Raw genomic sequence first — 20,861 nt, 5'->3', positions numbered from 1 at the left:
TCGGACCTGCCTGGTGTGTTCCTTGTTCTTCATGATGCTCTCTGCGCTTTTAACGGACCTCTGAGACTATCACAGTGCAGGTGCATTTATACGGAGACTTGATTACACACAGGTGGATTGTATTTATCATCATTAGTCATTTAGGTCAACATTGGATCATTCAGAGATCCTCACTGAACTTCTGGAGAGAGTTTGCTGCACTGAAAGTAAAGGGGCTGAATCATTTTGCACGCCCCAATTTTTCAGTTTTTGATTTGTTAAAAAAGTTTGAAATATCCAATAAATGTCATTCCACTTCATGATTGTGTCCCACTTGTTGTTGATTCTTCACAAAAAAATACAGTTTATTATCTTTATGTTTGAAGCCTGAAATGTGGCAAAAGGTCGCAAAGTTCAAGGGGGCCGAATACTTTCGCAAGGCACTGTAAATATACATCACTGTATTGTACATAGGCTGTTCATCTAGGTTTGTACCTGAAGTCTTTTCATCACCATGCATTGAGTACATTGAGACATCAAGTGGTTTGTGATGATGTGATGCTGTGGTTAGTCGTGCTAGGGTTGTGGGAGGGTGTGATTCCCACAGGGGACCAGAATGAAAATGTACGTACTAACTACTGTTGCTCTGGATACGAGTGTCTGCTAAAATGTAAAAGGAATGAATAGTCCATTTCTATTTTCACATAGAAAAAAGTTGCATTTGCAAAGTATTTCAAGAAAGGGGAAAACATATTTTAAGCAAATATTTGTATATTCCACAAGTATTATCAGATTAAATGTTTTGTACAGATAATTATCAGACTCAAGTTACAAATGCTTGTAAACACTCAAATACATTTAATTACATTTTTTTTCACAAAATAAGTACTAGTGGACCGATATAGGGGTCCTCAGCATGGGCAAAACAAATGGTACCCACCACCCACCAAACTCCTTTCTGCGGCTATCCCAGAGTATGTAAGTGTGTTAATAACAAATGGTATCCCCCCCACCCACCAAACTCCTTTCTGCGGCTATCCCATTGTACATTGAATTGATACAAGATGAAGTCATCCATAGAAAAAATACATATTTCTTTTGAATACCTTGGTATGTAAAATGAATTGTCATGTACAGTGAGAGTATGTAATTGTGTTAATATGATTGAGACATAAAGAGGGTGAAGTGCAAGAATGCATGTAATTGTGAACACCTATACAGTAAGTTACAGACTGGGCACATATCCATGTGTGAATGTGACAGCGTGTTTAAATGAGTATGAGGAAGAGTCTACAGCCCATGACTGTGTGTAGTTTAGCAGCAAGCATGCATGACTGCACATTTTCCCCTAGCCCCTTGCTGTGGACAGTGTCCAGTCCAGGGCCTTACATAACGACAGAGGAATTCTGGAACTCCGCCCTGCCTGGAACTCTGGACCATCAGACAAGGAGAGAGAGGCCAGCGAATACCCACCGTCCCACCTACGACAATCACCTTCCCCCAGCCAGAGATTCCAATGTCTTAACCCTAGCCCCGAATGAGATTACCTAGCAGCCCCAAGTCAGAGGAAGGAACAACTTCCAGGCCAAAAGTCTGTCTGTCTGAGGAACTAATGGTGGTCTATTGATAAACTTGTACCTAGCCACATATTGCTTAATTATAATCCAGAGGCCTGAAATTGTGTTCCAACTTGGAACTGTGTTGCAGTAAGTTGGAACTGTGTCCTAACTGTTCACTAATGATTCCCCATTGAAACACGTAGGTTTACACAATATCATCTTCTGCTCTAGCAAGCCTCAAAGGGCTGCAGTGTAGAACACAGTTGATCTATAAACAGGCTAAAGAAACACAAAGGTTGAGGTTAAAATACAGATGCCGTATCTTAAATTGAGCCAGTTTTACACAGGAGAAAAATTATCCTGCAGCAACAGGAAATGTGAATTGGAATTGACATTAAGATTCAGCATCTGTAGATGTTATGATTATGGATCAGTCAGCAGTCATAGATCCTATCTAGGTCCAGGAACGGACCAGAAAAAGCTATGGGCCCTAGTGAGTCAAGTCCTGTGATCAGGACAAACCTCCTAACCCTTCCGTAGCCCATCGACAGGAGTGGTGACATATCTGACATAGTCATCATCCTCCATCATGTGATAGCTTAGTGGCCAATGCTTTGTAAACAAATACAGTGACCACCATACCAGAAATATTCCTTAGAATATGGTATTCAACAGTTTTCTTTTGTTTTCATTAAAAAAATGCATTATTATAAATGATTTGTGTTATACATGTCTGCTCTTCAGTTCAACTTCTAAAATACTGGATTGGTTTGAGCAAATAGGTCACTACATCCCAGACTTTCCTACAAAAATACCACTCGTTGAATGACAAGAAATACAGAATGTAAAAGATGAAAACAAGTAACGTTGACTTGTGTATGAAAAAAAAACATGTCAACCCAATTAATTGGTTACAAAGTTACATGTTAATCGAAAGGTTAACCTTTTTCTTCCGAGAGTAGTGTCCCCATGACCTTCAGAGGGAGTCAATTGACTTCAACATTCTGTAGCATATAGGTAGCAGGGCGGTTAAGAGCATTGGGTTAGTAACTGAAAGGTTGCTGGTTCAAATCCCCGAGCCAACTAGGTGAAACATCTGTCTATGTGCCCTTGAGCAATGCATCTGCAAGTTGCTCTGGATAAAAGCGTCTGCTATGTGACTAAGATGTAAAAGAATAAAGTACTACATGAAGATGGACTAGCTAGAGCACAACAGTGTACACTTCATAGAGCATTGCTGAGAGGCACAAACTGCTATTGTAGCATTGCAGTCTGATTACAATGCAGTCTTTAGGATTTCCCTCATATGAAAAATATCTGTTCCCTCTTACAAGCAGTATTCTCTACTGCTCTTATCAGGCCCTAATCATCCACTGAGATTGGTCACAGATTGTCGCGGTCACCAATAAAGTCAGGACACTGCCGCGAGAATCTGAACGGCCATGGAGATGCAGGGCACCTGGGCGATCACATAGGCCAGGGAGCGCGTGGGTGCCCGCAGGACACAGAGGTAAGCCAGCGTATGGAGCATGCGGAATAGGAAGAAGACCAGGAAGTGAGCGCGGGCCACGGCCAGCGACGGGCCAATCAGGGAGTAGACGGCCCCCAGGAACAGGAAGGGGATGATATTTTCCATGTCGTTACGGTGAGCCCTGAAACACACAAAAGATAATATTAGATTACATGTATATTTTTAGATATTGAATATATTCATTACCACGAAGGTATGGGTTTTTAAGAGAATAACTAAGCGGTTTGTACTCAGCTAGTAGCCTGGATACACACAGATGCTCACACATCTGTTTTGAATCATGAATTAATTCCCAGAACTTACGGTATACGGTTGTCTGACTCAGCCGTCTGGCACTGACCCAAACAGTGAAAACACTTCAGCTATGATTACTCAACATCACACACACTGACAAACACACTTTTTCAATTAGCCAACATCAGGGAGGTGTTTAGCCTCGTGAATAACAGAGGGAAATACCTCCATCTTAGCATGACCAAGATGAGTACACACACACACGCACGCACGCACGCACGCACGCTCACACACACACACACACACACACACACACACACACACACACACACACACACACACACACACACACACACACACACACACACACACACGTTGAGCGTAGAAACCGTCCATTACAAGAGCCTGGGAGTTTAGCTGCTTATCCAGGTCTCTTCCTAAAAGTGAATTTATTTTTATTTATTTCACCTTTATTTAACCAGGCAGGCTAGTTGAGAACACCTTTATTTAACCAGGTAGGCTAGTTGAGAACACCTTTATTTAACCAGGTAGGCTAGTTGAGAACACCTTTATTTAACCAGGTAGGCAAGTTGAGAACAAGTTCTCATATACAACCGCGACCTGGCCAAGATAAAACAAAGCAGTTCGACACATACAACAACACAGAGTTACACTTGGAGTAAAACAAAAATGCAGTCAATAATACAGTAGAAAAATAAGTCTAGTTTCAGAGATTTTTGTAGTTCGTTCCAGTCATTGCCAGCAGAGAAATGGAAGGAAGAATTGTTCTGGGGGTGACCAGAGAGATATACCTGCTGGAGCGCGTTCTACAGGTGGGTTCTGCTATGGTGACCAGCGAGCTGAGATAAGGGGGGACTTTACCTAGTAGGTTCCTGTAGATGACTTGGAGCCAGTGAGTTTGGCGACGAGTATGAAGTGAGGGCCAGCCAACGAGAGCGTACAGGTTGCAGTGGTGGGTAGTATATGGGGCTTTGGTGACAAAACGGATGGCGCTGTGATAGACTGCATCCAATTTATTGAGTAGTGTGTTGGAGGCTATTTTGTAAATGACATCGCCGAAGTCGAGGATTGGTAGGATGGTCAGTTTTACAAGGGTATGTTTGGCAGCATGAGTGAAGGATTCTTTGTTGCGAAATAGGAAACCAATTCTAGATTTAACTTTGGATTGTAGATGTTTGATGTGAATCTGGAAGGAGAGTTTACAGTCTAACCAGACACCTAAGTATTTGTAGTTGTCCACATATTCTAAGTCAGAACCGTCCAGAGTAGTGATGTTGGACGGAGGGGCAGGTGCAGTTAGCGATCGGTTGAAGAGCATGCATTCAGTTAACTTGTATTTAAGAGCAATTGGAGGCCACGAAAGGACAGTTGTATGGCATTGAAGCTCATCTGGAGGGTTGTTAACACAGTGTCCAAAGAAGGGCCAGAAGTATACAAAATGGTGTTGTCTGCGTAGAGGTCGTCTGTGTAGAGGCTCACCAGCAGCAAGAGCAACATCATTGATGTATACAGAGAAGAGGGTCGATCCAAGAATTGAACCCTGTGGCACCCCAATAGAGACTGCCAGACACCAGGACAACAGGCCCTCCGATTTGACACACTGAACTCTATCAGAGAAGTAGTTGGTGAACCAGGCGAGGTAATCATTTGAGAAACCAAGGCTATCGAGTCTGCCGATGAGGATGTGGTGATTGACAGAGTCGAAAGCCTTGGCCAGGTCAATGTATATGGCTGCACAGTATTGTTTCTTATCGATGGCAGTTAAGATATAGTTTAGGACCTTGAGCGTGGCTGAGGTGCACCAATGACCAGCTCTGAAACCAGATTGCATAGCGGAGAAGGTATGGTGGGATTCGAAATGGTCGGTAATCTGTTTGTTGACTTGGCTTTCGAAGACCTTAGAAAGGCAGGGTAGGATAGATATAGGTCTGTAGCAGTTTGTGTCAAGAGTGTCCCCCCTTTGAAGAGGAGGATGACCGCAGCTGCTTTCCAATCTTTGGGAATCTCAGACGACACGAAAGAGAGGTTGAACAAGCTAGTAATAGGGGTTGCAACAATTTCTGCAGATAATTTTAGAAAGAAAGGGTCCAGATTGTCTAGCCCGGCTGATTTGTAGGGGTCCAGATTTTGCAGCTCTTTCAGAACATCAGCTGAACGGATTTGGGAGAAGGAGAAATGGGGAAGGCTTGGGCGATTTTCTGTGGAGGGTGCAGTGCTGTTGACCCGGGGTAGGGGTAGCCAGGTGGAAAGCATGGCCAGCCGTAGAAAAATGCTTATTGAAATTCTCAATTATAGTGGATTTATCGGTGGTGACAGTGTTTCCTATCCTCAGTGCAGTGGGCAGCTGGGAGGAGGTCTTCTTATTCTCCATGATTTGTTTGTTTGTTTGTGTTGCAGGATGCACATTTCTGCTTGAAAAAGCTAGCCTTGGCTTTTCTAACTGCCTGTGTATATTGGTTTCTAGCTTCCCTGAAAAGTTGCATATCACGGGAGCTGTTCGATGCTAATGCAGAACGCCATAGGATGTTTTTGTGTTGGTTAAGGGCAGTCAGGTCTGGAGAGAACCAAGGGCTATATCTGTTCCTGGTTCTACATTTCTTGAATGGGGCATGCTTATTTTAAGATGGTTAGGAAGGCATTTAAAAAAAAAAACAGGCATCCTCTACTGACGGGATGAGATCAATATCCTTCCAGGATACCCCGGCCAGATCGATTAGTTGGCTTCCTCTCCTCTGACTGACACACACTTCTACACAAGAGGAACATTCCTCTCAGGTATTCAAGTCTCTGTCTCTAAATGGACCTATAGAATGTCTCTATTTAAGCATGGGCTTTACCGTCGGCTAGCTGAGTCAGTTGTAAAACACAGACTATGGATTTCAATGACCCTCAAGAGCCTAAACAGTTGTAGACTCAATACTACACATTTTCATTCCAATGAAATCAGATTTGCTCAGAAAAAGGAAAAGGAAGGAAGAGGAAGGTTGAATGTAATCTTTGTAATTCTTCAGTGTTCATCTTACTTTGTTTAATTAAAGTACCACTCAACATCAAGATATGGAAAAGGACCCAGGACCTGCCATGGATTTGACTAAGCAAAATTTACTTGTGACCTTTAAATATTTGATTATTTTGGCAGAGCTTGACAAGCATATACCCCTCTAGAATCTTAGGAGTTTTAAGATGAATAGGAGTGCAGACGGAAACCACCATTAAATGGCTTCCCCTCTGGCTACAAAGCCACTCCTGTACTAATATTATTGTAGGAGACCTGCCCTGATAAGAATTAAACTTCACTCCACACAATTACATTTTTTTTGTAGGGGTTGATACATTTTTCATTGGGCAAATCAAGTCTGAAATGTTAAAGTACATGGAAATTAAACTTTAGAAGCCTTTTAATAAAACTCTGTACAATTCATTGGACCTAAATGATACCAGTCATGAAGCATTCCATTTTATTGTGCATCAGTGCATGAATGCCTGCTCAGCTCAACATATTTCCTGTCACAAATGGCTCTTGTCAGAGAGGGCCCCAGTGAAGGAGAAAAGTTAATTTTTATTTTTATTCCGCTGTCATGGATCATATCCCGACAAGTTAAAACAACACAGACACTGAACCATATCCCCAGCCCGAGGCTGGAGAACAAACATCCATGAATTTAAAACAAAAGTGCCACAAATGATCTCTAAAGATTTCAATCAAATCCAGATCAAATTCTCCATTCACATGTTTGAGAAAAATACAAAAGTTTCCTATTACTGTTCAATTTCAGACCACTTAAAATGTAATCATATTGCTACCATCAATGTCAATAGGCAAGGCTACATTCAAATCAGATAACAGTAATCATTCCTCTCACCTTTGGCACCGCTCTACATCTGGATCCTCTCTGAAGTGCTGGAGGCCACCATGTCTCAGCGCGTCCTCTGGGTTCGCGAAAGCCTTCACATGAGAGAGAGACTGAATACCCAATGTTTATACAGCGCAGACTTTGACTTTAGGAACTACGACACTCAAAGCATACATCGAATACTGAATTAGCCTAATAAACTGTCAGCTAGGACGCACGAGTCTTTTACCTTTTTGCGCAGCCTTACTTGTCCAGTGATGATTGCTATGATGTACATCTTGATTACCAGGAGAACACTATAGAATACAAAACAGGAAAAAACCTTGTTCTCTAACATCATTATTTGGTATGATCTTCCCATTCCCAAATTAAGTACTGCTGTTGATGTGTGCCTAACGGGAAAGTGTGTGTGAGTGGGCTGGATCCCCAGTCTAAACACTTTCACTGACGCACATTTTGGAGGGGCTGGTCTGGTGTCTCTCTCGGCTCGCTCTCTCGCTCTCTCTCTCTCTAGCTTCGTTTACACCTTGCATTAACATGTAGGTTTTGTGATCTGATCAGTAGGATACAATCACTATCTAATCAAGGTTTGACGCTGTAGGGAATAGCAGACATTTTATGGGCTCCTGAACAATTGTGCTATTTTGTGTATGACTGGGTGGCCACTCAATCATTACGTTTGCAGACGACACAGCAGTTGTAGGCCTGATTAACTACAAAGATAAGACAGCCTACAGGGAGGAGCTGAGGGCAGAGTGGTGACAGGAAAATAACCTCACTCTCAACAAAACGAAGGAGTTGACTTCTGTGGACTCCCCTATCCACATCGATGGGGCCGCAGTGGAAAAGGAGTGGAAAAGGTGGAAAGCAAAAATTTCCTCTGTGTACACATCACCGACAGTCTAAAATGGTTCACCCACACAGACAGTGTGATGGCGAATGCAGGAGGCTGAAGAAATTCGGCTTGGCCCCTAACAAAGTTTTACAGATGCACAATTGAGAGCATCCTGTCGGGCTGTAACACTGCCTGGTACGGCAACTGCACAGCCAGCAATCGCAGAGCTCTCCCGAGGGTGGTGCGGTCTGCCCACCCTCCAGGACACCTAGAGCACCCGATGTCACAGGAAGGCCAAAAAGATCGTCAAGGTCATCAACCACCCGAGCCACAGCCTGTTCACCCCGCCATCATCCAGAAAGCGAGGTCAGTACAGGTGCATCAAAGCCGAGAGACTGAAAAACAGCTTATATCTCAAGGCCATCAGAGTGTTAAATAGCCATCACTAGCCGGCTACCACCCGGCTACTCAATCCTGCATCGTAGAAGCTGCTGCCCTATATACAGTGGGGCAAAAAAGTATTTAGTCAGCTACCAATTGTGCAAGTTCTCCCACTTAAAAAGATGAGAGAGGCCTGTCATTTCATAGGTACACTTCAACTATGACAGACAAAATTAGAAAATAAAATCCAGAAAATCACATTGTAGGATTTTTAATGAATTTATTTGCAAATTATGGTGGAAAATAAGTATTTGGTCAATAACAAAAGTTTATCTCAATACTTTGTTATATACCCTTTGTTGGCAATGACAGAGGTCAAAAGTCTTCACAAGGTTTTCACACACTGTTGCTGGTATTTTGGCACATTCCTCCATGCAGATCTCCTCTAGAGCAGTGATGTTTTAGGGCTGTTGCTGGGCAACAAGGACTTTCAACTCCCTCCAAAGATTTTCTATGGGGTTGAGATCTGGAGACTGGCTAAGCCACACCAGGACCTTGAAATGCTTCTTACGAAGCCACTCCTTTGTTGCCTGGGCGGTGTGTTTGGGATCATCGTCATGCTGAAAGACCCAGCCACGTTTCATCTTCAATGCCCTTGCTGATGGAAGGAGGTTTTCACTCAAAATCTCACGATACATGGCCCCATTCATTCTTTCCTTTACACGGATCAGTCGTCCTGGTCCCTTTGCAGAAAAACATCCCCAAAGCATGATGTTTCCACCCCCATGCTTCACAGTAGGTATGGTGTTCTTTGTCCTCCAAACACGACGAGTTGAGTTTTTACCAAAAAGTTAGATTTTGGTTTCATCTGACCATATGACATTCTCCCAATCTTCTTCTGGATCATCCAAATGCTCTCTAGCAAACTTCAGACGGGCCTGGACATGTACTGGCTTGTGGACACGTCTGGCACTGCAGGATTTGAGTCCCTGGCTGCGTAGTGTGTTACTGATGGTAGGCTTTGTTACTTGGGTCCCAGCTCTCTGCAGGTCATTCACTAGGTCCCCCCGTGTGGTTCTGGGATTTTTGCTCACCGTTCTTGTGATCATTTTGACCCCACGGGGTGAGATCTTGCGTGGACCCCCAGATCGAGGGAGATTATCAGTGGTCTTGTATGTCTTCCATTTTCCTAATAATTGCTCCCACAGTTGATTTCTTCAAACCAAGCTGCTTACCTATTGCAGATTCAGTCTTCCCAGCCTGGTGCAGGTCTACAATTTTGTTTCTGATGTCCTTTGACAGCTCTTTGGTCTTGGCCATAGTGGAGTTTGGAGTGTGACTGTTTGAGGTTGTGGACAGGTGTCTTTTATACTGATAACAAGTTCAAACAGGTGCCATTAATACAGGTAACAAGTGGAGGACAGAGGAGCCTCTTAAAGAAGAAGTTACAAGTCTGTGAGAGCCAGAAATCTTGTTTGTTTGTAGGTGACCAAATACTTATTTTCCACCATAATTTGCAAATAAATTTATAAAAAATCCTACATTTGTCTGTCATAGTTGAAGTGTACCTATGATGAAAATTACAGGCCTCTCTCATCTTTTTAAGTGAGGGAACTTGCACAATTGGTGGCTGACTAAATACTTTTTTGCCCCACTGTACATAGACATGCAATCACTGGCCACTTTAATAATGGAACACTAGTCATTTTAATAATGTTTACATACTGCTTTACTCATCTCATACAGTATATATGAGACATTGCTCATCCTAATATTTATATATTTCTAATTTCCATTCTATTATTTTTAGATTTGTGTGTTGTAAATTGTTAGATACTACGGCACTGTTGGAGCTAGGAACACAAGCATTTCTCTACACTTGCAATAACATCTGCTAAATATGTGTATGTGACCAATAACATTTGATTTCAGTTGGACGAGGACTTCTACTTCAATTGGTCAGAGGCCAAAGACATATTCATTATCCCAGACCAGACCCAAATCCCGACACTCGAAGAAGGAAGAGATGGCGCTATAAAGGCTGGCGTGCTGGATACCTGCCGAGACTACGTCGAAGAGTGGATAAATTCGCCTCTACTCTCCGTTCTATTGATGAATGTGCAATCACTGGAGAATAAACTGGATGAGCTGCATTCGAGACTATTCTATCAACGGGATCCGAAGAACTGTAATATCCTGTGTTTTGTGGCTGACCAAGAACATGGTAAATATAAAGCTGTTTTTTCTATATATCGGCAGCGTCAGGGAAGCTCCAGGGATTTGTGTCTCTTTGTTCAATAACAACCGGTGCGCCATCTCTAATATTAAGGAAATCTCTAGGTTCTGCTCGCCTGAATTAGAATACCTCATGATAAGCTATAGGACATACTATTTACCAAGAGAGTTTATATCTATATTTTTCATAGCTGTCTATTTACCACCACAAACTGATGCTGGCACAAAGACCGCACTGTATAGGGCCATAAGCAAACAAGAAAATGCTCATCCAGAGGCGACACTCCTAGTGGTCAGTGACTTTAATGCAGGAAAACTGAAATATTTTTTTACCTCATTTCTACCAGCATGTCACCTGTGCAACTAGAGGCAAAAAACTCTATATCATCATTATTCCACACACAGAAATGCATAAAAAGCTCTCTTTTGCCCTAAATCTGACCAAAACTCTATGCATTAATAAGTGCATCGATGATGTCGTCCCCACGGTGATGGTGCGGATGTTGCCTGGATGACAGGCAACATCCTCAAGCAACAGAACAGTGTATTGTTTATTGTTTTTATGAAATAGTTTTAATTAAATAGTTTTTAATCATAGCTAAAGTTTGCATTGCTATGGATTCTGCGACGTGGTCAGCCTTTACGGCTGGCTGGGGCCGCAAGTTTGTGTTCCGGATTCCTGTTAAGTAGCAGTTAGCTGCAAGCCATCATGAAAACGGAGCAGGCTAACGCTAGCAGTTCTAGCCCACCTGTGTTTTTATCCACGGCTGGGCACAAATGTGTCAGGTGTGAGATGTTTTCCATACAATCACAAGATAAAGATAACGTGGAACTGGAAAATGGATTTGCCTGCCCTTCAAGCAGCTTGGGAAGAGATCCTCTGGCTGTTAGCTCGGTTGCGAGAAAAGGATAACCTGCTTCTAAGTAGACCTACCTTGCTGTAACACAGGTGAACCGAATCTCAGTTTTCAATACATCCTATAGCAAAGGTGTAGATTAGTCGGGCGGCGTTGATCTGTCCAAATCCAAAAGACAGATGTTAATCTCAACTCCGCAGCCCATGGGAGACTGGACACTCGCAAGGCATAAGAGATCGGGTAGTCAGTCTGGCCACTCTTCATCTATCTGAGAAGATCTGATCCAGCTATCAAACAGCTTTGCCCCGCATGAGATGGACCTACAGTACCAGCACCGGGAATCAGCACGGATCCTGGGTGTATACCAACAACCGGTGGCCGTCCAGTGGCACCTCCCCCATGGCCACCGCAGTTCAGTAGGTCACTTCCCCATCGGATTCCATCATGACCACCATCATGTGGGTAGCTCGATGGTGAAAGATTTTGGTCTGCATGCGATATGTGGCCCGACCAAGGTCCACTGTCACCCAGGAGCCTGTGTCCATGACATCACCTCCCTCCGGCCCACGGTTCTGGCCAATTACTCCAATATGGACACCATCATCACTCACGTAGGTTTTAACGATCTGAGGAACAACTACAAAACAATTTAAACACCCTCGCTAGTACAGGGAAGATAATAATTATTTCTGGCCCCCTCCCCTACTACTAAAGGGGTTCAGAACGTTTCAACTGACTTATTGCTGTGGGAGCAACCAGCACATTTTAAAAGAGACAGGATTCACCCTATCTGCAGGGGTTCCAGGATTATTTCCAGCAACATTGCAAACTGTTTTAGAGACTGATGGGCATGGTCTGGTAGTGCTCCATTTCTCTGTGTCAGAGAAAGTGTTCTCTGATGACTTGGAAAGCATATCAACTCCTGTAGAAATGGCACTATGGTTATTGTGAGTAACCTAATTTATGTTCCTTTAAATTCGATATTGTACGTTAATAATTTGCTTGTTATTCTATTGGTTACCACGAGACAGATGCCCCAGGGGCAGAGAGGGTGTGGGCATCTGTCTCAAGGTAACCAATAGAATAACAAGCAAATTATTAACGTTACAACCAAGTTTTTAAATGTTAGAGCAATCACAAGTAAAAGCTTTCTCGTGAATGACCTCAGTACTGAGCAAAAAGTTGATTGTTTCTCATTGAAACATGGCTGTCATCAGACTGTAATGGCGCTCTTATTGAAGCTTCCCCTCGGCCTACAGCTTTTCACAGTTTATCAGAAAACGGATAAAGGGACAGCCTCTATTTTTACTAATGCTATCAGCTGTAAGGACATTTCATTTGGTGTTTTTGGGTCTTTTGAGCATCATGCTATACTGTTTAAATGTGAGCCACCAGTGCTGGCCATCACCCTGTATAGGCCACCAAAGCACTGCCCCACATTCTTTACTGATTTATATGAACTATTGTCTATTTTCCTTGAGAACTATGATAAAATCATTGTGTTGGGTGATTTTAATATTCATATTGACAAAGAGACTGACTCCAAGGCCATTTAACTTATGACTCTTTTGAGCTCTATGGACTTTATCCAACATGTTACTTGGCACACCCATAACATCTGCCATACTCTGGACCAAGAGGCTTTAAATGGACAGATCCTCTGTTGTGGTGTTACTTTATCTGATCATCACTGTGTGTTTTACCACCTTGTTGCCCATAGCACAGGGTAATACTGAATGCATTATTAAGAAATGCTATCTTACCTCAAAAGTTGTTACGATAGTTGCTTCTATCTCAAGGCCATCAGACTGTTAAATAGCCATTACTAGCACAGAGAGGCTGCTGCCTACATACAAACTTGGAATCATTGGCCACTTTAATAAATGGAACACTAGTCACTTTAATAATGTTTACATATCTTGCATTACTCATCTCATATGTACAATTGTGCAAGTTCTCCCACTTAAAAAGACGTGAGAGGCCTGTAATTTTCATCATAGGTACACTTCAACTATGACAGACAAAATGAGGGAAAGAAATCCAGAAAAATCACATTGTAGGATTTTTAATGAATTTATTTGCAAAGTATGGTGGAAAATAAGCAGGAGACGAGGACACTCACACTCTCCTCCCCCGAGGGAGTTGGCCTCACGGTAGCCAGGTACAGTTCAAGTTGGAGCAAAAACCGCCTGGCACCCAGCCGCCTCTCCATCATATGCCCTCGGGAGCGCAAGAAGGAGAGCGCCGGAGCCGGATGCGGAGGGAGGAAAAAGGGGATTCGTCGGAGGAACCGGAGGTGAAGAGAGGAGGCCACTCCTCTCTCATCGGTCCATTCTCTCCATCATCTGATCCATCGCCGATCATATCCGATGGAGGACGGTGGTATGATGGAGGACACGTTCCTCCATCGATGGAAGGGGGTTGGCAGCTGCTCCTGCTGACTCTGTAACGGACTGGGTGTAGTGGGTGAGAAGTCAAGCGCAGGAAGCAGAGAGTTCAGGGTAGCGCTATATTTTATGCACAAAAACGGTGAACATACGCAAACCCCACGACAGCACAGGGCACACAACAAAAGAAATGCCCCAAACACGGGGACTTAAACTGTCCAGGCAAACCCAATGAAAGGGGAAACAGGTAACCCACAGACGTGCACACACGTTACACAAAACAATCCTGCACAAAGAGCAGGCGGGCAAATACAGCCGGACTAATCAGCCTAAAACACCAACAGGTGAAACCAATAAACAGAAAGGGGAAAAAAGGATCGGTGGCAGCTAGTAGTCCGGTGACGAGGACCGCCGAGCGCCACCCGAACGGGAAGGGGAGCCACCTTCGGTAGGACTCGTGACAATAAGGGGCTTTGATGACTAAACGGATGGCACTGTGATAGACTGCATCCAATTTGCTGAGTAGAGTGTTGGAGGCTATTTTGTAAATGACATCGCCGAAGACAAGGATCGGTAGGATAGTCAGTTTTACGAGGGTATGTTGGGCAGCATGAGTGAAGGGTACTTTGTTGCGAAATACAGAAGCCGATTCTAGATTTAATTTTGGATTGGAGATGCTTAATGTGAGTCTGGAAGGAGAGTTTACAGTCTAACCAGACACCTAAGTATTTGTAATTGTCCACATATTCTAAGTCAGAACCGTCCAGAGTAGTGATGCTGGATGGGCGGGCAGGTGCGGGCAGCGATCGGTTGAAGAGCATGCATTTAGTTTTACTTGCATTTAAGAGCAGTTGGAGGCCACGGAAGGAGAGTTGTATGGCATAGAAGCTCGTCTGGAGGTTAGTTAACACAGTGTCCAAAGAAGGGCCAGAAGTATACAGAATGGTGTCGTCTGTGTAGAGGTGGACCAGAGAATCACCAGCAGCAAGAGTGACATCATTGATGTATACAGAGAAAAGAGTCGGCTCGAGAATTTAACCCCCATAGAGACTGCCAGAGGTCCGGACAACAGGCCCTCAGATTTGACACACTGAACTCTATCTGAGAAGTAGTTGGTGAACCAGGTGAGGCAGTCACTAGCGACACCAAGGCTGTTGAATCTGCCGATAAGAATGTGTTGATTGACAGAGTCGAAAGCCTTGGCCAGGTCGATGAATACGGCTGCACAGTATATTATTTTAGCGATGGCGGTTCTGATATCGTTTAGGACCTTCAGTATGGCTGAGGTGCACCCATGACCAGTTTGGAAATCAGATTGCATTGCGGAGAAGGTACGGTGGGATTCGAAATGGTCGGTGATCTGTTTGTTCACTTGGTTTTCGAAGACCTTAGAAAAGGCAGAGTAGGATAGATATAGGTCTAACAGTTTGGATCTAGAGTGTCTCCCCCTTTGAAGAGGGGGATGACCGCGGCAGCTTTCCAATCTTTGGGGATCTCAGACAATACAAAAGAGAGGTTGAACAGGCTAGTAATAGGGGTTGCAACACTTGCGGCAGATATTTTTAGGGAGAGAGGATCCTGATTGTCTAGCCCAGCTGATTTGTAGGGGTCCAGATTTTGCAACTCTTTCAGAACATCAGCTATCTGGATTTGGGTGAAGGGGAGTTTTGGGCAAGTTGCTGTGGGGGGTGCAGGGCTGTTGACTGGGGTAGGGGTAGTCAGGTGGAAAGCATGGCCAGCCGTAGAAAAATGCTTATTCAAATTCTCAATTATAGTAGATTTATCGATGGTGACATTGTTTCCTAGCCTCAGTGCAGTGGGCAGCTGGGAGGAGGTGCTCTTATTCCCCATGGACTTTACAGTGTCCCAGAACGTTTTGGAGTTTGTGCTACAGGATGCAGCAAATGCGATGATGCATGGAACGCTTTCTTATAAAGGTGTATTTCTATGGTGAAAATGTGCTCCCGCAAACTTGAATCTCACACGCTGCCTATGCATAGCCTAGTTATTTTGCTGTTGGTTACTCGTCTTGCTGGCTGTGGAAAATTCAATGTGGAGAGTTTTTCTAACATCTTCAAAGTGTGTGGTAATGACACGCCATTGCATCCTCGACTTGCATCTTCTGTTGAGATGAATTACCTTAATCTAAATGGGATTTCTGTCATTCTTCATTTCTGTATATAGCCATTACTCACTGTGCATATAGCCATTACTCACTGTGTATATAGCCATTACTCACTGTGCATATAGCCATTACTCACTGTGTATATAGCCATTACTCACTGTGTATATAGCCATTACTCACTGTGCATATAGCCATTACTCACTGTGTATATAGCCATTACTCACTGTGCATATAGCCATTACTCACTGTGTATATAGCCATTACTCACTGTGTATATAGCCATTACTCACTGTGCATATAGCCATTACTCACTGTGTATATAGCCATTACTCACTGTGCATATAGCCATTACTCACTGTGTATATAGCCATTACTCACTGTGTATATAGCCATTACTCACTGTGTATATAGCCATTACTCACTGTGTATATAGCCATTACTCACTGTGTATATAGCCATTACTCACTGTGTATATAGCCATTACTCACTGTGTATATAGCCATTACTCACTGTGTATATAGCCATTACTCACTGTGTATATAGCCATTACTCACTGTGTATATAGCCATTACTCACTGTGTATATAGCCATTACTCACTGTGTATATAGCCATTACTCACTGTGTATATAGCCATTACTCACTGTGTATATAGCCATTACTCACTGTGTATATAGCCATTACTCACTGTGTATATAGCCATTACTCACTGTGTATATAGCCATTACTCACTGTGTATATAGCATTTACTCACTGTGTATATATTCCTCCTGTTATTATTTCTCTCTGCATTGTTTACCAAGCATGTGACAAATAACATTTTATTTGATCTTGACAGCGTCTACTGTGTCCACATTTCCACTGTGCACAGACATCATTTCAACATCTAGTTTTGATTTGCATTTGGTTGAGTTTTCAACAGAAATCAACAAAATATTTCACCATGTCTTAGGAGTTAGATAAAAAATAGGGTGAAAAAAATATGAAATTCCCTTACATTGATGACTTTTTGCTAATCCAAATCAGTTTTCCACATTAATTCAACTTCATCACATTACATTTTTTTGTTGGAATTATGTGTTGATTCAACCTGTTTTTGCCCGTTGGGTTGTGACCAGATTTTCTTGTGCCTCCCTATTTTCTTTCAAAAATAATATGAATTTATAGGCACTAAATACTACCCTCATTATATGAATAAATGATTATTACTTTGGATTGCCTATTGTGTCCTCTTTTCAGGGGTGAAAGTAGAATTGGTTACCTGTGTAAGGCTATAGAGGACATTTTAAAGGCCTACTAATAGATTAAAGAGATCTCACATGTCCTTAATTCAGGGATGGGCAACTGGCGGCCTGGGGCCTATCAGGGTCCTAATTACCGGCTGGTGGGCCCCCAATGATTTTGTTAGTCAGTCTCACTCAGATATCATATTAAAACCTGCAAACATTTCTCACCACCCTATGGCAAAATGCTTGCAGATCTGCAATAAACTGCAGCTCCTCATGATGAGTTCATGTTTAGTGTGGCCCCCACCCCCTTCAGAGTTTCCCATCCCTGCCTTAATTGAAACGTCACACTTTGTCAAGGAAAAACATGTCGTGACCGCAACTATAAACAGAGACATTTTTATTATACACCCATAGCATGTCAGTCCTCCTAACCATTTCTCTCCCCCGGGCATGTCATTTCGAGAAAGCGTGCGTTCGGATTGTTTGAAAAGATGCAGGCGGTGTGGAAACTTTGTAGGTGGGAGCGCCAAACTTCAAAGAGAGTCTACCTCTTAGGAACGCACACGCGCTCCTCTCTCCTTGAAATAAAACTTTCCAGTCAATTTGAACTCTGTCATTATAGTTAATTAAATCATTACTCAGATATCAGAGATGAAAAAAGGGCCAGGGACGAATTCAGAATTTAAAAGCTGGATAGCTAAGCCTACTGTCGCCAGGATACTGGCTGGGGATAGGTGCTATGAAACGTGTCAGCTTCCATTGAGGAGCAGGACTTGAACCCGCAACTCCATAGTGTTATGAAGCACTGTGCCATAAAAGCAGTGCAGCATTAGCTAAAATGTCCTTGGAAAACCCTTGGTTGACAATGAGAGAAATAAAGAGAGCGAAAGAGAGGTTTCTATATCCTTCCTGGATTGTCCCATTTATCATCAGCATCAGAGGCCCAGACAGAAATATACAAATGTAAGATGTTAATTTGAGACAGTTTGCTACAGCTCCAGGCCATGTGAATTAATATGTGAATTATAATTAATGGACATTTTTCCTAAAGGAAAATCAGAAATTTCGAAGTGGAAATGACAAACTTCAGAAGCATTTTTAAACACTACAAGTTGAGCATTTCCTGGATTGCAGGAAATGTCACCTGTAACAGGGTGATCAAAGTAAGATCCTACATCTGTCAAATATATAGATACAGATGTCCTCCACATCATAACACTAACAATAGTACAATCCTCCCAATGCCAATGTCCAATGATGTCAGTGCTAATAGACTGGTGTTTACCATAAATCTCAAACTTGTCAACAAAACGCTCTCCAATTTACTGTTCGCTTTTCATGGTGACAGTTTCTCCTGCCATGAAGGGCACTTAAATCCTTATATGCAACTGTTCTTAGACTTCTCAAATGTATCCATAACCTTTACAACAACCTGACCTAGAAAAAAGATCATTTGGTGTCAGTTTCTGTTGTTGGTTCTCTCTTAATACATCCTCACAATAATAGCCTCATTTGCTCAGTTTTAACACAAGGCAGATGTGTCCATGTCAACTCCTGGATAATGTCCATGGTGCTACTGTTGGCAAGAAGGACTCTTTATCATTCTTTTATGAGAAATATTCCTGTGCATGAAAGGAGTTTGTCACATTTAAGTGGAATGCAATTCAGTTGTACAACTGACTAGGTATTATATACAGGTAAACACCCATAGCATGTCAGTCCTCCTAACCATTTCTCTCCCCCGGGCATGTAATTTTCAGAAAGCGTGCGTTCGGATTGTTTGAAAAGATGCAGGTGGTGTGGAAACTTTGTAGGTGGGAGCGCCAAACTTCAAAGAGAGTTTCCCTTTCCCCTCTGCTGTTTGGCTCTGGATCTGTCTGTACCCTGGTTAAACCAGACTGAATGCTTTGCTCAAGTCAAGTAAAACAATAGTGAGCACAGCGATGTGAGATCCAGGCTACTGGATCTCACCCAGGTGAGAGATTCCTATAGAACAGAGTTATGTGCGTGGGTCCACAGTGTCTGACGGGTGTGTGTGTCTCCACGTCTTTGCCAAAATAGGGTCTGGTGTTGTATAATACGCAACAGATTTTTCCTGCACCCATCTTTTAATAGACCAACGTCAAGGGAATCATAAGCAATGTATTGACTGACTGACACAGGAGAAACTGTTTAATCAAGCTATTTTAGTAAGAAATCTATAATACGCTTGTACTACATCTTTGAGCCAAGACACTGACAGTATTTCAATGTTAGATTTATTGTAGACTGATACATTATGATCAGGGCCCAGAGTAATTCACTTGAGTAGGGCCAAAAGTAATTCAGAACTCCAGGTTCTAGTATCTTTCCTTGTCAGGTCACTTAGTCAGAAAGAAATACTGGCTTGTTTATGACACAGTGTGAGCCATGATGGTAAGGCCATTGTTCTAGTAAATACTGGGTTGTTTATGACATCATTGTGGGATGTTTTGAGAGTTCCAAGAAAGTCTTTCCAAATCCCTTCTGTAAGACAAAAGAAACAAACAAATAGTCAAAAGGATACAGATGTGAAATAATAAATACTGTACAATGAAAATAATGTTGATCATTTTAATGGTTCATAAACCCAAACAGTTCCCCTTATCTCACTCACATTAGCCAACAGTTGTGTTTATGTTAACTCATTGTCATGTTTACGTGCAGTACTGTCAATCCTGTTGCAAGAAAGTTCATCTGAGTGAAGAACTATTTATTGTCCAGTTTCTTTTCAGATTACAGAAATCTGTATATTTCTCAATTTCCCAATTTTTTAAATAAAACTTACGCAATTGTAAATCTAAGCGATGGCGGAAGCGCTATAGGTCATAAATAAATATTTTCACAGCCCTTATTATGAGTGCAAGAGCTGGCAGTGGAGTGAAAGGGTTCGGTTTTGATGAAGTTGTAGGTGTGAGGAGGCCTTGGCCAGTCACTGGCCAATCAAGAGCTGGCAGTGGAGTGAAAGGGTTCGGTTTTGATGAAGTTGTAGGTGTGAGGAGGCCTTGGCCAGTCACTGGCCAATCAAGAGCTGGCAGTGGAGTGAAAGGGTTCGGTTTTGATGAAGTTGTAGGTGTGAGGAGGCCTTGGCCAGTCACTGGCCAATCAAGAGCTGGCAGTGGAGTGAAAGGGTTCGGTTTTGATGAAGTTGTAGGTGTGAAGAGGCCTTGGCCAGTCACTGGCCAATCAAGAGCTGGCAGTGGAGTGAAAGGGTTCGGTTTTGATGAAGTTGTAGGTGTGAGGAGGCCAGTCACTGGCCAATCAAGAGCTGGCAGTGGAGTGAAAGGGTTCGGTTTTGATGAAGTTGTAGGTGTGAGGAGGCCAGTCACTGGCCAATCAAGAGCTGGCAGTGGAGTGAAAGGGTTCGGTTTGGATGAAGTTGTAGGTGTGAGGAGGCCAGTCACTGGCCAATCAAGAGCTGGCAGTGGAGTGAAAGGGTTCGGTTTGGATGAAGTTGTAGGTGTGAGGAGGCCAGTCACTGGCCAATCAAGAGCTGGCAGTGGAGTGAAAGGGTTCGGTTTTGATGAAGTTGTAGGTGTGAGGAGGCCAGTCACTGGCCAATCAAGAGCTGGCAGTGGAGTGAAAGGGTTCGGTTTTGATGAAGTTGTAGGTGTGAGG

General features: G+C 42.9%; 2 protein-coding genes across 2 annotated transcripts in view; both read right to left on the bottom strand.

Annotated features, from left to right (window-relative positions):
* Window positions 1–732: 732 nt before the first annotated feature.
* On the bottom strand, window positions 733–8,109 carry LOC109874417 (prostaglandin E synthase-like). The gene is made up of 3 exons (XM_020466304.2): window positions 7,408–8,109; window positions 7,188–7,270; window positions 733–3,190 (listed from the first exon to the last, which is right to left on the bottom strand). Exons 1-3 carry the CDS (start codon window positions 7,537–7,539, stop codon window positions 2,950–2,952), a joined length of 456 nt encoding a protein of 151 aa, XP_020321893.1. The 5' UTR covers window positions 7,540–8,109; the 3' UTR covers window positions 733–2,949.
* An 8,517-nt stretch (window positions 8,110–16,626) lies between these two features.
* The window catches only part of LOC109873805 (ubiquitin carboxyl-terminal hydrolase 20), a 67,847-nt gene continuing 63,612 nt past the window's right edge, over window positions 16,627–20,861 (bottom strand). The window contains exon 26 of the transcript XR_004206196.1: window positions 16,627–19,730. The gene's annotated coding sequence lies outside the window, so the exon portion shown is untranslated. The remainder of the gene's footprint in view (window positions 19,731–20,861) is intronic.

Source organism: Oncorhynchus kisutch, linkage group LG29 (assembly GCF_002021735.2).
Source record: "Oncorhynchus kisutch isolate 150728-3 linkage group LG29, Okis_V2, whole genome shotgun sequence".
Taxonomy (NCBI): Eukaryota; Metazoa; Chordata; class Actinopteri; order Salmoniformes; family Salmonidae; genus Oncorhynchus; species Oncorhynchus kisutch.
This window is presented reverse-complemented; position numbering and strand designations above follow the sequence as displayed.